This window comes from Hibiscus syriacus, unplaced genomic scaffold (assembly GCF_006381635.1).
Source record: "Hibiscus syriacus cultivar Baekdansim isolate YM2019G1 unplaced genomic scaffold, ASM638163v2 tig00116989_pilon, whole genome shotgun sequence".
Classification (NCBI taxonomy): Eukaryota; Viridiplantae; Streptophyta; class Magnoliopsida; order Malvales; family Malvaceae; genus Hibiscus; species Hibiscus syriacus.
Window position 1 is genome coordinate 5,450,653 of NW_024063508.1, and position 14,790 is coordinate 5,465,442.

The window sequence follows — 14,790 nt, forward strand, 5'->3', positions numbered from 1 at the left end:
AAATTCGAGGCAAAATAATAATATATTATTTATTTTTAGTAATTTTTTTATTTTTGATATTTTGATAATTAATTTTTGATAATTTAATGTCAAATGGTTGAGAGTTATCTTTGAACATATTACTTTGTACTTATCTCATATTAATAAAAATGAATATTTTGTATTATAAATTAGAAATATTTTTATTCTTTTCTAAAATCAAATAAGTCTATAAACTTTTAGGGAAAAACTAAGTTGACCATCGAATTCAAAAAAAAAAACTAATTTAACTCATATGTCACATCATCAGTTACGTCACTAGCCATTATAGTTATCACGTCAGCATCATAACGGACAAAGACATAAATCGTTGGTCAAAGGACTACATTTATTTTGTTTTCTAAGTTTGAGGACTATATTGAATGTAAACAAATACGAGTTCACATTGGTTCTTTTGAAAAGTACGAGTGTCTCAACATCCCTTTTGCCTTTTTTTTCTCTTATCTCGACTTTATACTATTCAAATTTGAAAGTTTAGAAGATATTTTTTTTTGCTAAAATACGGGCTGATAGAAAAGTTTAGAGGATTTTTTTTAATAAATTTATCAAAAAGTTTAAATGACGTTAAATGCTTAATGGTCGAGTGCTCCAAATAAACAAAAATTGAAAGTTCAATAATAAATTTGAGAACATTTAAAGTGAGTGACAGAAATAAAAACACGAACAAAGTTGAGTGACAAAACACCAGTGCACCTTTTCACAATCTAATCATAAGATTTCCTTTCTTAATGTTAAACTACTTATAACTTTTTAAGTCTCTTAAATCGAAGTATATTATTTATTTAAGTATGTTTGAACTACGACCACGAAGAACAAGGGCAGAGATTGAATAAGTTTTAATGTACGACAGTTTAATTTAGGGTTAAAAAATGGTGAAAAATAGGTGTAACAAAATTTTTTTATAAAAGACAATGTTTTTAGTTGATTGTAACTTAAAATGTTAACTTTTTAATATTTTTATTTGCACCAAAAATATTATGAAGAAAATAATTTTTTCAGTTGTCAACTAAAAAAATTATTAAGAAGGTATACAACCAGACAATGTTAAGAAAAATTAACATTTTAATTTATTTATTATATATATATATATATTAATATTAATAAACATTAACAAAATAGTTGGCAGGGGTCAGGCTGCTCCTGGCTTGCGAAGTTTCACCTTTGTTTGGTTGAAGGGTCTAGGTTCAAAAAATCAAATAAGTAGGAAGAATGAATTAAAATGTCATTCATCACTCTGTTAATAAGTTAACATAGAAGTGATTAAAAAAATTAATTTTTAAAGTTAAATGAGTAAATTGAAATTTTTTAAAGTTTAGTGATTAAAATATGAAATAAAAAAATTCAATGATGATATGTGTAGTTTATCCTTGTTTTTATTTGACAAAAAACATCAAAGGCTATTATACTTTTTTAAGAAAATCAATGTAGCCGTGAAATAATTTTTTTACAAAATTTAACCCTCCAATTTAGAAAATAAACTTACTATAGTCATTTGATCCACGTTTTTCGTTGTTGATCGTTATATACTGATGTGACGGTTCATAATACTGATGTAACGATTTATGATATTGACGTGACAATCTATATTACTGATATAACAATCTATTATGACTTTTGATGTGATAGATAACATGACAAATGAGTTAAGTTAATTTTGATATTGTTTGAGGGCCAAATTATTTTTTGGAGTTTAGGGGTTTATTTAATTTTAAAAAAAATTAAAATTATTTTAAATTTAAAATATTCAAAAAAAATAAATATACAAATAATAAAAATATTAATTTAATAAAAGAAATTAAATATATTATTAAAAATAATAAAAAAACTATTAAAATTTAAAAAATTAAAATATATAACAAGCTATAAGAATAATAAATTATCAATTATTAAAAAATAATATATATATATATATAATCATATCGTCAACACTTTTACAAAATTTTTTGATTCAGTTAGTTGTATCAATACATAAATTAATCATATTTCTAAAAATTTTAAGGTTCACTTTACATACTAATGAAAAATTCTAGAATGGATGTTAAATATTGATATTCACAATTAATTTTAATAAATTAAATTTATAAATGTACATTAAACTATATCAAAATTATCCTTTTAGACACTAAACTTTTGAAAAGTTATATAATGATCATTAAATTTTTGATTTTGTTACAAAATCAGCACAACACCATTATCTACCGTTAAAGAGGTGATGTGACATGTTGATTAATAGAAAAATATCTCATTTAACCCTTTAATTATAAGTAAAATTGTATTTTATTGTTAATTTTAATTAAATTTTTATTATGTTTGTTGAATTGAAAAATGGATATAAATAAATTAAATACTATTTTTAGTGGCATATTATAAATATTGAATTTACACCATATAAATTACTTGATATTATTAAAATTTAAAGATTATTTTGATTGTTTTTGTTTAAGTTTGGATTTTGTTTCTTATTAATGTGATACTACATTTTTTTGTATTTATTTTTTAAAATCATAAACAAAAACCAAATGTTTGAATCACATTGTTTAGTAAAAAATAATACATTGTTTGATAATTCAATTTTTATATCTAAAAAATTATAAAGTTTAATTTTATAAATACAATTACGATTAATAAATAATTAGTTATAAAATAATTTGATGAATGATTTTTTTTTTTGGAATTGATGAATGAGTTTTTTTTTTTAAATATAACTTTTAATTTTAAAAATAAAATTATTTTCATATATTTTTCTAAAAAATTAAAATTATTACTTATTAATTTAGCATGTCATGTCACCTCAACAATATTTCACAATCACTACATAATTATTTAATAAAAATCTAATGTTTAATGTCTATTTTATAACTTTTAAAAATCCAATGACAAATGAAATTATTTTAATAAATTTAATGACCATTTATAAACTTTACCACATTTTTATATTAGTTGTGCATATCGGTGCACATCATTAGTGGTGCACATCTATTTTATAAATTTAATGACCATTTATGAATTTTGTCATATATATATATTATTTAAAATATTTTATACCTTTTTCAATGTCAATTATTTTTTAAAATATCATTTGCTCACATAAAATTAAAAAGAAAAAAAATACATTGATAATACTTTATAAGTGTCCCTATTTTTTTTAGAGATACAAATTCATGAATTCACATAATGAATATAGATATTTAAAATAAAATCATAAATAAAATTTGAGTTGGTTTTTATTTTTAAAAAAATACTTTCAATTGAAATAAAATTAAAAATTGAATGATTGATAACTTAAGTAAAGTTCTCAACTCAAAGAAAATGAACAACCAACCAGAAAAATGCATAAAGAATATTTTTGTATCTTGAAATCAGAAATGACAAGGAAAATAAATTTTCATTTGAAAATAAAATAATTATACAAAAATGGATGTTAACTCCTTTAATAAATAATATTTGATTAATTTTTAAATTCCAAAATAATATATATTATTAAAATTATTAAATTTAATAACTTATTAAATACATCTTTATGAGACCAAACTAAACAATTTAATATATATATATATATAACATATATTATTTTAATATTTTAATATTTTTATATAAATATATATTATATATTATTTTTATTATGCCTTCTCCCATTGGTTCGAAGTATAATTAGATGTGCATATTGACACACAAAGTTTACTATGTTTCCTTATTATATTTAGATACAAAATTTGTAAGTCTCGAGTAATCAAATAAGAAGACTTTATATAAGTGTTAATGATATGACTATATGTGACATGTATATATTGTATATGATAAATATTTTTTATTTTTTATAATTTATAAGTAATCATTTTATAGTTTATGATATATATATTTAATTTTTAATAATAGTATTTTTATTATTTTAATATATATTTAATTTTTTAGTAATTTAATTTAATTTTTAGTATTTTTTATTTAATTTTTAATATTTAATTTTTTTTATATTTTCAATTCTAAATTTAAGTTAAATTTTAATTTTGAGGAAATTAAATAAGTCCCTAAACTTATTAAAAATTAATTTAACCCTTGAACAAGATAAAAAAAAACTAATTAAACCCATAAACAATGTCATCAGCCACATCAACAACCACCATGGATTGTCACCTTAATACCGTGAATCACCACTTCATACCACAACGATCAACGATAAAAATATTGGTCATATGATCACATTGAATTTATGTGATGGGTTGACGGGCCACATTGGATGTAAAAAAATTTGAGGGCCAAATTGGTTTTTTTTTCTACAAAAGTATGACGGTCTTTTATGTTTTTTTCCCTTTTTATTTCAACTGAACAAACCATATCATCATCGTTAGTAACTTAACAGTGCAGTAATATAAATAGGAGCAGTTTAAAAGATCAAAATATTAAATTGAATATTTTAAAATTTGACTGATCAAAACAGGTGTGAAGAGAAAGTTGGTGATGAAATAAGTAGTTTACCCTTAAAAAAATTTAAACGATTGTTTTAAATTTTTAGGGCTAAAAATACAATAGCAGGTGTGAAACACTTCTAAAACAAAATCACCAAAACAAAACTCAAACTTCGCTGGATGCTTCGTTTCACTGGATGCTTCGTTAGCCAAAGCAGTTTCAGCATTTTTTTTCTGTTTATTTAATGAAATTTGGAGTCTTTTAATTATTGAGGTTGAATCCGAAATCCCATATCAGAAATGGTAAAGTTCTAAATCTGATAGTATTCCTTTTCTGATTTCATTTCAGTTTTCGTATTTATTTTCCTGTGGTTTATATCTGTTTTCCATTTTTTATATTTTTTTATTTGATCTTTCTTTACTCGTATTTTACGAATCTAATGAAATCCTGAATTTGGAGTATGCAAGTTCTGAAGTTTCACTGCTTTTTTAGGAATTCTATTTAGCTATGTTACATGAATATATATTTTTTTTCAAAAGAAAAGATTGCTATTTATCTTTCTTGTTGGTAGAAATGTTTTAGCTTAATTTATTCAAAAGAAAGAAAGAATTAGCTCACATGGAAAAGACGGTTATTATCATATTATGCTTCTTTTTTTATTATTCCTTTTTGGGTGAAATTCTAAAGTCTTAAGTTGTTCTGGTGTTTTAAAGATAGTACTATGGACCCCCCCTTTTTTTTGTAAATCTTTAGCATAAGGAGAAATACCTAATTTTTTTAACTTTGTTTCTCGGACTTTACTTTTCTTAAAATACGCTTGGCATATATCGTGATTATCTGGATATGTGTACAAAAGATGGGATGTGTGAAATATATGAAAAAAATGGAATAATTGAGCATATTGGTGTTGAAACAACAATACATGTTTTCAACACTCACCAGCAAGTCGAATACCATAGGTTGCGAAATAATCATTTGTTTTATCCCTAATCCAAAACATTTTCATGAATCCGATGAGGTTTGAATCCGCTACGTTCAGTCAAAAGCCCCTTGTTTATAGCGTTGTAATAAGTATATCATTTGATAAACTTCTGGTGATGTTGGAATTTGGCATTAGAAGTGATTTTCATGGTAGAGAGAGAGCGAAAAGAAGGTTCAGTCTTAGCTTATGTTTTGAAGTACATGAGAGAGATTTTACTTTAGTTATCAATATTTCAATTTCATGCTTTGGAACTTAGGTTTCTTGTTTATGTTATGACCCTAGGTTTATTAAATGTTGCTCGGATTCATGTGTGAGTGTTCGATATGAGAATGTGTTTGACAAGGTATATGTTTTATAGTTTTTCAAGTATTAGGATGAGCATATCACCATACTCGGTGTCTAAATATGCATCGGACACAGATACTTAATAGGAAAAAGAAAAAAAAAGAAGAAGAAGAGAAGAGACAACTTTTCTTTTATTTTGTTAGTTAGTTCTACCATATCTGTTTGTGAGCCTTCAAGAATTAGTAAAAAGGTGACTTATGGAGTGGTTAATAACTTGTTGGCATTGAAAACCTATGTTACCTGAACTGAAGGGTGAGCATCATATGCGGGTCTGTGTTTGACGTGCATATTTTACAGAAAATGAAGAGTATGGAAAACATAGCTTAAAACTTAGTAGAAATGTAGAATTCAAAGCGACTTTCAAGAACTGCTTATGCTAAGTGATAACATGTTGAACTAATATTTAGCTGTAATTGAGGATTAATTGTTTCTTTTCTTGTTTAAACCAATTAAAGACTTCTTGTGTTACAACAATTCTATATCCATAACGCTATCTATCCTTTAATTAATGAATTTCTTGATTTTTGTCTGGCTACACCATTTTTGGTTGATCAACTTGCCAAACAAGGGATTGGTTAAATGATGGGGAATTAATTGGGTTGTTGTTTTTCTATTATTGGTACTTCGGGAACATTAGGGAATGATTTTTGTTTGTAATTGGTTGATCGACATATGAGTTAGTTTTGTTGTAGTGTATAAACATATTCATGTAGGTACTGCTGTTTTGCATTGTGTTGAGTGGGCTGCCATCGTTCTTGGGTGGTAGTCTGATCTTATTATACTTGGTTCTTATGCAATAAAATTTCTAGGGCACTCTTTTCCTCCTTCCAATGTCTGTTGAGTCTTTGTTGCTTGACGGTTATTAAGGGGGGGTTTTAAGGAGGCCTTCCTTTTTATAAAAAAAACACCATTTTTGGCTAGGGTTGCAATTTTTTAACAGCCACATCACCTGATTGAATGCATTTATATAGTTGGGTCCCCTGATTGATTTCTAAATCTGATAGTATTCCTTTTTTGATTTCATTTCAATTTTCGTATTTATTTTCCTTTTTTTCTCTTGTGGTTTTTGTTGGTAGAATCGCTTTTTAGCATAAGTCATGCAAAAGAAAGAAAGAATTAGCTCAGATGGAAAAGATGGTTATTATGCTTCTTCGTCTTCTTCTTCTTTATTATTCCTTTTTCGGTGAAACTCAAAGTTTTAAGTTGTTTTGGTGTTCTAAAGATAGTACTATGAACCCTTCTTTTTTAAATTTTTAGCATGAGAAATACCTAGTTTTTTTTTAAACTTTGTTTCTTTGACTTTACTTTTCTTAAAATATGCTTGACATATATCCTGATTATCTGGATATGTGTTCAAAAGATGGGATTTGTGAAATATATGAGAAAAATGGAATAGTTGAGTATATTCATCTTGAAACAATACATGTTTCCAACACTCTCAATCAAGTCAAATACCATAGGTGGCGAAAAATTCAGTTGTTTTATCCTTAATTCAGAACATTTTCACGAACCCTACGCGGATGGAGTCCTCTATGTTCAGGCAAAAGCCCCTTTGTTTATAGCATTGTAATAAGTATGTCATATGATAATCTTCTGGTGATTTTGGAATTTGGAAGTAGGAGTGATTTTTTTTTATAGAAAAGATGGCCTCGTTAAAAACCCTCTTCCTAACCGCCATGCTATAAGGGTAGCTCAGCGGACATAGGAGGAAGGAAAAGAGTGCCATAAATATTATTACTAAAAACCAGATACAACAAAAATACATAAGACCAAGTACAACCATACATCATCTACCACTGATCAAGAAAACAACCCAGTACATAACTCCTAACCAATCCCTACATTTTACCCCCTTGTCTAACCTAACCAATTCCCAATTTGGAAAACTCATCTGCATTATAATTTGCACCTCTCTTAATATGCCTAATGACCACACCCTTGTTTAACACAATATTTGCAATGTCACCACTGTTTTAAACAAAGGAATGCAAGAAGTTGGATTATTAATCCAGTCTAAAGCAACTAAACAATCAGATTCTAAAATTAGCCTTCCCTTTGATGCCCACTCTGAATCCAAAATTAGATGCAAACCCCTCTTAATAGCCAACAGTTCTGGCAGAATTGGAGGATCCGATCCAACTTTCTCAGAAAACGAATCCAGTATGACACCCTTCGCATCCCTAAGAAAACCACCTATGCCACCCTTCCAAAAACTATCCATAGCACCATCATCCCTCAACAACGACGGTTTTGCAGACTCCAGTTTCGACTCTTGAATAAACAGCAAAGGTCTTCTTCCGTCAACTAACCCTCTCACCGCTCTAGATTTTTTCCTTTTGACCCAAGCCCCAAATATTCCACGAGATAATTGATAACTTAACCATTCCGATTAACAACAAAACCCTTCACACAATCTGGAACAATTAATTTACCCCCAAAATCACCTTCTCTTTTGCGATAAGAGCAACTTTTTCAACGAAGGCCTTATTCCCTCCTTTAAAAGTTTCTCCCAGCAATTTACTAGTCTCCTAAGCCGCTATTGCTTCTTCCACCGCCTCATCTTGCTTAGTTAGTTCACCAGAATTCCCCCTATCTCTGACTACTGTTCTGCTCCTATTCCTTGACCCGCAATTCACCCTTTTGAAAAAATGGTTTCCTTCCTGCTGACAGAAACGCTTCTTCCCGATGGACGACCACAATCCGATGTAAGAAATCCATTTTGAGAGCTCGACCGAGAGTTTCTTTCCTCATTTCCCTTATTACCACTGTTTTCTCTCAAGCAGTTCGCTTCTCCTTTATCAGCACCACAATCACTTTGAGAAAGTATTCTTAGACTTAACTCCCTTCTCGGCCCCTTCATAGTAGTACTGTTTTCTTTAATTGAAATAAACCGAGAAGGCCCAGTCTTTTGTCTGTTATTATTTAGCCCATCAACGCTACTGTCCTCAATTCCTACCTTGTTCTTGCTCACATTCCCATCTTACACCACAGCCTTATTCGTGTGGACCCCAGAAAAGACCAGCTCATCGCTCTTCAAGGCTTCCAAACTGTTTCCCCTCGATCCACCAACTACATCAACAACACAATTATTCTCAAGGCTGCCACTTGTCAGATTTTCCTGAATCCATGTCTACACCCTTCCCTTAGAGACCGTTTTTGGTTGTTGACCTTCCATCAACCTCTCCCCATCTATCTCATTACTCTGGAAACTTTCCCATCCATCATCTGACCCATCTTCTTCCTCCTTATCCACGCTTTCTGGGAAAAATTATCTGCTGCTTCCACCTTTATCTTTATCAAATACGGTCTCCCATTAGTTATGATCGAGATTGAACTTGGCACATCAAATGGGCTCGCAACGCTCAACAACATCTGGGCAGTCAGCTTTCTTCAACGTTTCTTCTTGTATCTTCACCAGCGACCCCCATCTATTCGCTAAACTGGAGAAAAAACCTTCACTCCAGCAATTGAGAGGCACACCAATTAGCGAAACAGAGCAAAAGGGTAATGGAACCCCCCTCCTGATTAACAAGAGATAACCTATCAAACCAGGAATTTAGAACTTCAGTTTTCTTCTCCAGAGCTACCTTCCGATCCTTCTTCGACGGGAACGTAATTATATAAGCATTCTTAGCAAAACCCCATCTGACCACCTTGGCATTAATCCCATCATTATATATGGCCTCTTGAACGAACTGCACTCCATGATTATACTTACAAATACCAGTCATAGACGTTTTAATCCAATATATTTCTTCCAAGGGGATAAAAACGTTCAACGGACCCTTCGAGGGGAAGGTTCAGTGTGAGTGTTTGATATGAGAATGAGTTTTACGTGAGTATATATTTTCAAGTTTTTCATATATTAGGAGGATCATATCTCCATACTCATGTCTAAATATGCATTGGACACAGATACTTAATAAAAAAACAAAGAGTCAAAGCAACATTTTGTTTTTCGCTTGTTTGTCAGTTCTACCATTGCTGTGTGTGAGCCTTCATGAATTAGTAAAAAGGTGACTTTAGGAGGGCTTAATAGCTTGTTGGCATTGAAAACCTATGTTACCTAAACTTGAAGGGTGAGCATCAGATATGGGTCTGCGTTTGACGTGCATATTTTAGAGCAAATGAAGAGTATGGAAAGCATAGCTTAGAACTTAGTAGAATTCAAAGCGATTTTCAAGAACTTATGCTAAGTTACAACATGTTGAACTAAAATTTAGCTGTAATTGAGGATTAATTATTTCTTTTTTTTTTTTGTTCAAACCAATTAAAGATTTCTTATGTTACAACATCTCTATGTCTATCTCTATCTCTTTCTCAGGCTACACCATTTTTTGCTGGGCTTGCGGTTGCTGCAGCAGCTCTTGCTAGTAGATATGGAATCCATGTTTGGCAAGCATTTAAGGCGAAACCACCGAAACCTAGGATACGAAAATTTTACGATGGTGGTTTTCAACCTACAATGACGAGAAGAGAAGCTGCATTGATACTCGGTGTTCGGTAAGCTTTGTTCCACACATGTATCATAAAGTAAGGCAATCATATTTTATGGATCTATTATACATTGGTAATATCTATATGAGAGCTAATATTATGATTTTGGATTCTTGAGAATACATGAATGACTCATTTATGAACTTCATCCCCAAGAATATTGGGGATTTCGGATTATTCAACATTTATCGTAAAGTAAGGAAAATCATAAATTATTTTTTTTATAGGAATTGAAGGCCTCGTTAAAAACCTCCTTCTTGATTAAAGGAGCTTGTAGAAAGCTCCTTAATCAGCGGAAGGAGGAAAAAAGTGCCTTAAGATTTCATTAACCGTAAGAAACATAAGATACAACTAGAATCGCCTCCCCCAACATAAACAAACAACCCAAAACAACCGGAGAAAACCCTATACAGCAACACTAACACAGCGAAATCCATCTAAGCTATAACAACAGTCACAAAAATGACTGACCAGACTTAACACCTAAACTAAGCCCGAAAACCAACACATAAACAAAACAACTAAAGCAGAAGCCGAATATCACAGCTAAACCAAACCATAAAATCCAAAATCAAAAACAAAAAGCCCTGTACTTCTACACGAAGAGTACAAGAATCTTCTTCCGCCTTACTGCCTCTTCTAGCACGACTTGTCGACATAGACCATCCAAACCTCCAACTTTAGAGCCTTCAAGATCAGAAAAAACTTCCTCTCAATGCACCTTCCCCTAAGAATTCTTGCTTTGACTTTAACAAGGCTTCCTTTGGTGGGCCAAGAATTTTTCTTAAAAATTTCGGAGAGAACTATATATAGCATTTCTCTCCTCCAAAGCTATTTGTTTCTGACGCCCATCAACTTTCTCGGATTTCGATAGCCCATCCCCTGACCAGCAAGCACTTCCTCGTGTACCACCAATACCTTAAATCCATCAGTAGGCATGGTCGAGGACGACACAACTGGCAGCTGCACATTATCTTTACTTACATCCTTAGACCCAACGTGCGCCCTACTAACACTCTCCAAGGCATGCAAAGTGCCACCAGTTTGACAGTCATAATCCTGCACAGCTGTCCCACTAACCGAACTAACAATCGGGATCTCCAAGAACCTATTACTATTTAATAATACCTTGGTCTGCCGTGAACCAACATTTCTAATTGGAATCTCCAAGAACCTATTACTATTTAATAATACCTTGGTCTGCCGTGAACCAACATTTCTAATTGGAGCCAAACGCCTACCACTAACATCAAGAAACATGTGCTGCACATCTTTCGTATTTGCACTATCAACTCTAGCATCACACACATCCAAACCTGAGCTCACGTGTAACCCACTAGCTTCCTCCAAAATATTAAGATCAACACTCTTCTGGCCAACTGAACCAAGCGTAGATGCTCCATTACAATGTCGGGTTATCACAAAACGGTAGCATATGCCCATGCACATTAGACCCCACTTGCGCCCCCTAGCTACCTCCAAAGAATTAAAAGTGCCGTTCATCTGGCAATCAGACCCAAACGCAGTTGTCCCATAACGGACTGTCGGGGACAACTTCCACAACCCATACCTCATCGGAACAAGGACCATTTCCTACTTCCTCGGCACCTGAACCACACGTTCCACCACCAGTATGCATGCCTTCAAAACACGCTCGAGTTTCTAGCTGAGCTTCCTTAATATTATTGGAATCAAGATTAACTCGAGAAAATGTTCCAGCATCTACTACCAACTCGGAAGGCTTAACTAGCGAAACACCAATAAGCTCCCCCTCCGTGGGCAACGGGGAAGTAACTGACGTTTCCAACACAGACGAATCAACCCAGACGGAATTTGGGCTAAAGCAAGGTTCAAACTCAGAAACAAATACTGTAAAAGACTGTTCCCCGACTTTCAAAACACAGTATTCTTCCACTCGATCTTTGCGGTTCGTAATGATCTGAAAACAGGCCCTATCAAACGAGCCAGGATTAAAGGCTCCTACGTCAATGGAGATAAGAGCTCCCCATTTTTCTGCAATGTTTCTGAAGTTGAATGGCACCACACAAACGGTGGGATCCCTCTACACGATAACCATGCCCGCCGGCTGCTACATTGAAAGTTTTCCGACCACAAATCCACTTTGTCAAAGCATTTATTCAACGCTCCAATCTGATTTTTTAGAGTATAGTCCCTACTCTCTTCATCTTCAAATATGATCAAAATAGCTAAACCACTTAACCTCATAATTTTCGAGCTTAATATGCCTTCCTTGTGCATAATAGCAGCTAGCTCTTTCATTTTCATAAATTTTCTGCACCAACCAACCAAACTATCTCTAAGAGTAATTAGCTTATCCTCGTCAACTAGACCAATACTGAACACCTCTTTGACATCCGCCTCACTACTCTTGACCACAGCTGAATTTGAACTAGAAAACTTTTTCCTCCAGAAAACATCACGAGGTTGAAATCTCGCCATGAAAACTCTAACCTTTTTATCTTGAATCCAAGATCTATCGGCACAGATGATAGCCCTCCTCACGTCCTCCACTCTAGAAAATCAAACAAAACCTAGGGATGAAAGAATCGACCACCTCGCCATATTTATCGAACAATAACCTAAGATCTTGATAATGAAGACAATATGGAATATTGAAAATAATAATTGTAACGCAATTCTTCCCACCAGATCTTCTCAACTGACTCGCCATCTAAAGGATTCGAAGGGGATAAAGAAAGAAATTTTTGAAAAACGCCTAAATTTTTAGAGAGAAGGTGGAGCTTCTCTCACTCGTGTGCATGCATATGAAAATCATAAATTATGAATCTGTGGTATATTGGTAATATCTATCTGAGCTAATACTAATTTCAGATTCTTTAGCATACATGAAAAGGCACATTTATGAATATCATCCCCATGAATATCTGTTAAGTTTGTGGAAAGTTAAACCTTTAATGTGAATTACTTCCCATATTTCAAGGGAAACCTCAACTTTTGGGTGATGGGAGTTCCTCATTTGAATATTTCCCAAGTAAATGTTTGAACTTCAGAAAAACAAAATTAGACCCGAATCCACTGTACCATTTGCATCGCCTTGGTAAATGGTAAGATAAAAGGTGATTTAGAACTATGTTCCATGGGAGTGAGTCTGATATGGGTATGTCTGGCACACCTACTTCCAATTTTGATTTCTTTTACATATATTTGGAAGAATTGTATCTCATATACATCATGTCTGATTTTATAGGGGACATTAGCAATTGAAAAAAACGAAGAGTCCTTTTAATGTAGATACAGAATCTATGGACCATATATTAGATTTTAGAGTAGACTTGGACTCGGCCTTTTGTAATTCGGGCACTAATACTTTAAGAAAAATGAAGACTCGAAGCTATATAACTTTTCGAGTATACACGATACTTGAGCAGGAGCAGGACTTGGATATGGGCAAAATAAGACATACTAAGATGTAAAAATCTTAGGTTTCTACAGATTTTCTTTCTCCTGGTCTTACTATTCAAAGATCTGAACTATGTTGCTGGGTTCAAAATTATACATCAGCTTGTTTCTTTTGTACACCATTAAACTAAATATGAATGTTTATTTACACATTCTGATGAATATTTATTTACACATCCTGAATGATTTGACAGGGAGAATGCTATTCTGGACAAGGTCAAGGAAGCACATAGGAAAGTAATGGTTGCGAACCATCCCGATAGAGGTGGTAGCCATTACCTCGCCTCGAAAATCAACGAAGCTAAAGATGTGATGCTTGGGAAGACAAAGGGCAGTGGATCTGCATTCTAAATCCTAAATGGCTTTTGAATTTCAACAATCTGCAAGAAGTAAGACCCTTTTCATTGGCCTTCAAAACTATCTTCTTTATAGACAGTTTAACCTTGCCAATGCTTTAGCTCCACTATTTCCCCCCCGAAATCATAGATCTAGATTATAGCTCCTGTTTTAAATTCCTAGTCCACTAGCTGATCCATTGTAGGGAGTTTCCGTTGATGCCTAGCTGAATTTAGTTTGTAAGGAAATTGTTGTCAAGATATTGTATGGTTAATCTGCAACAATTTTTCAAGATTTTTCTTGAGCTTTAGTGGAATGGAATTTGAGTCCGTCGGTGTTTCAAGATTCTTCTATGGGAACGAAACTATCATAGACCGCAATAATTCAACGGTCATCTGTAATAAATGTTGCGTTTGTGATATTTTCCTATAACATATTTTGTTTAAAGTAATAAATTTTGACTAGGGGTGCTCATCTAGCAAGACGACCGCAAGTTGGATAGTGCTCGACTTGTACTTATTAAAAAAATCCGTTGTTCAACTTGATTCGTTATTCGTTAAAATTTTGCTGAATTAGTGCTCGTTGGAAAAACCTGTTGTTAGACTTACTCGTTGCTCTTTAAGCTAACCAAAATTTTTAGGTAGGGGAATTTGGGTTTGATTTTTTGGTGTAATAAATCAATAATTAATAATATAATATTTTCTTATTATTTATTAGAAATTTAATAGATTAGTAAATTAATAGTA

At 32.0% G+C, this 14,790-nt stretch overlaps 1 protein-coding gene across 1 annotated transcript; it reads left to right on the forward strand.

Moving 5' to 3' along the window:
- Positions 1-4,583: 4,583 nt before the first annotated feature.
- Positions 4,584-14,414, forward strand: LOC120193119 (mitochondrial import inner membrane translocase subunit TIM14-1-like). The gene is made up of 3 exons (XM_039195721.1): positions 4,584-4,745; positions 10,095-10,273; positions 13,903-14,414. The coding sequence occupies exons 1-3, from the start codon at positions 4,743-4,745 to the stop codon at positions 14,057-14,059; spliced, it is 339 nt and encodes a 112-aa protein (XP_039051652.1). The 5' UTR covers positions 4,584-4,742; the 3' UTR covers positions 14,060-14,414.
- Positions 14,415-14,790: the final 376 nt, after the last annotated feature.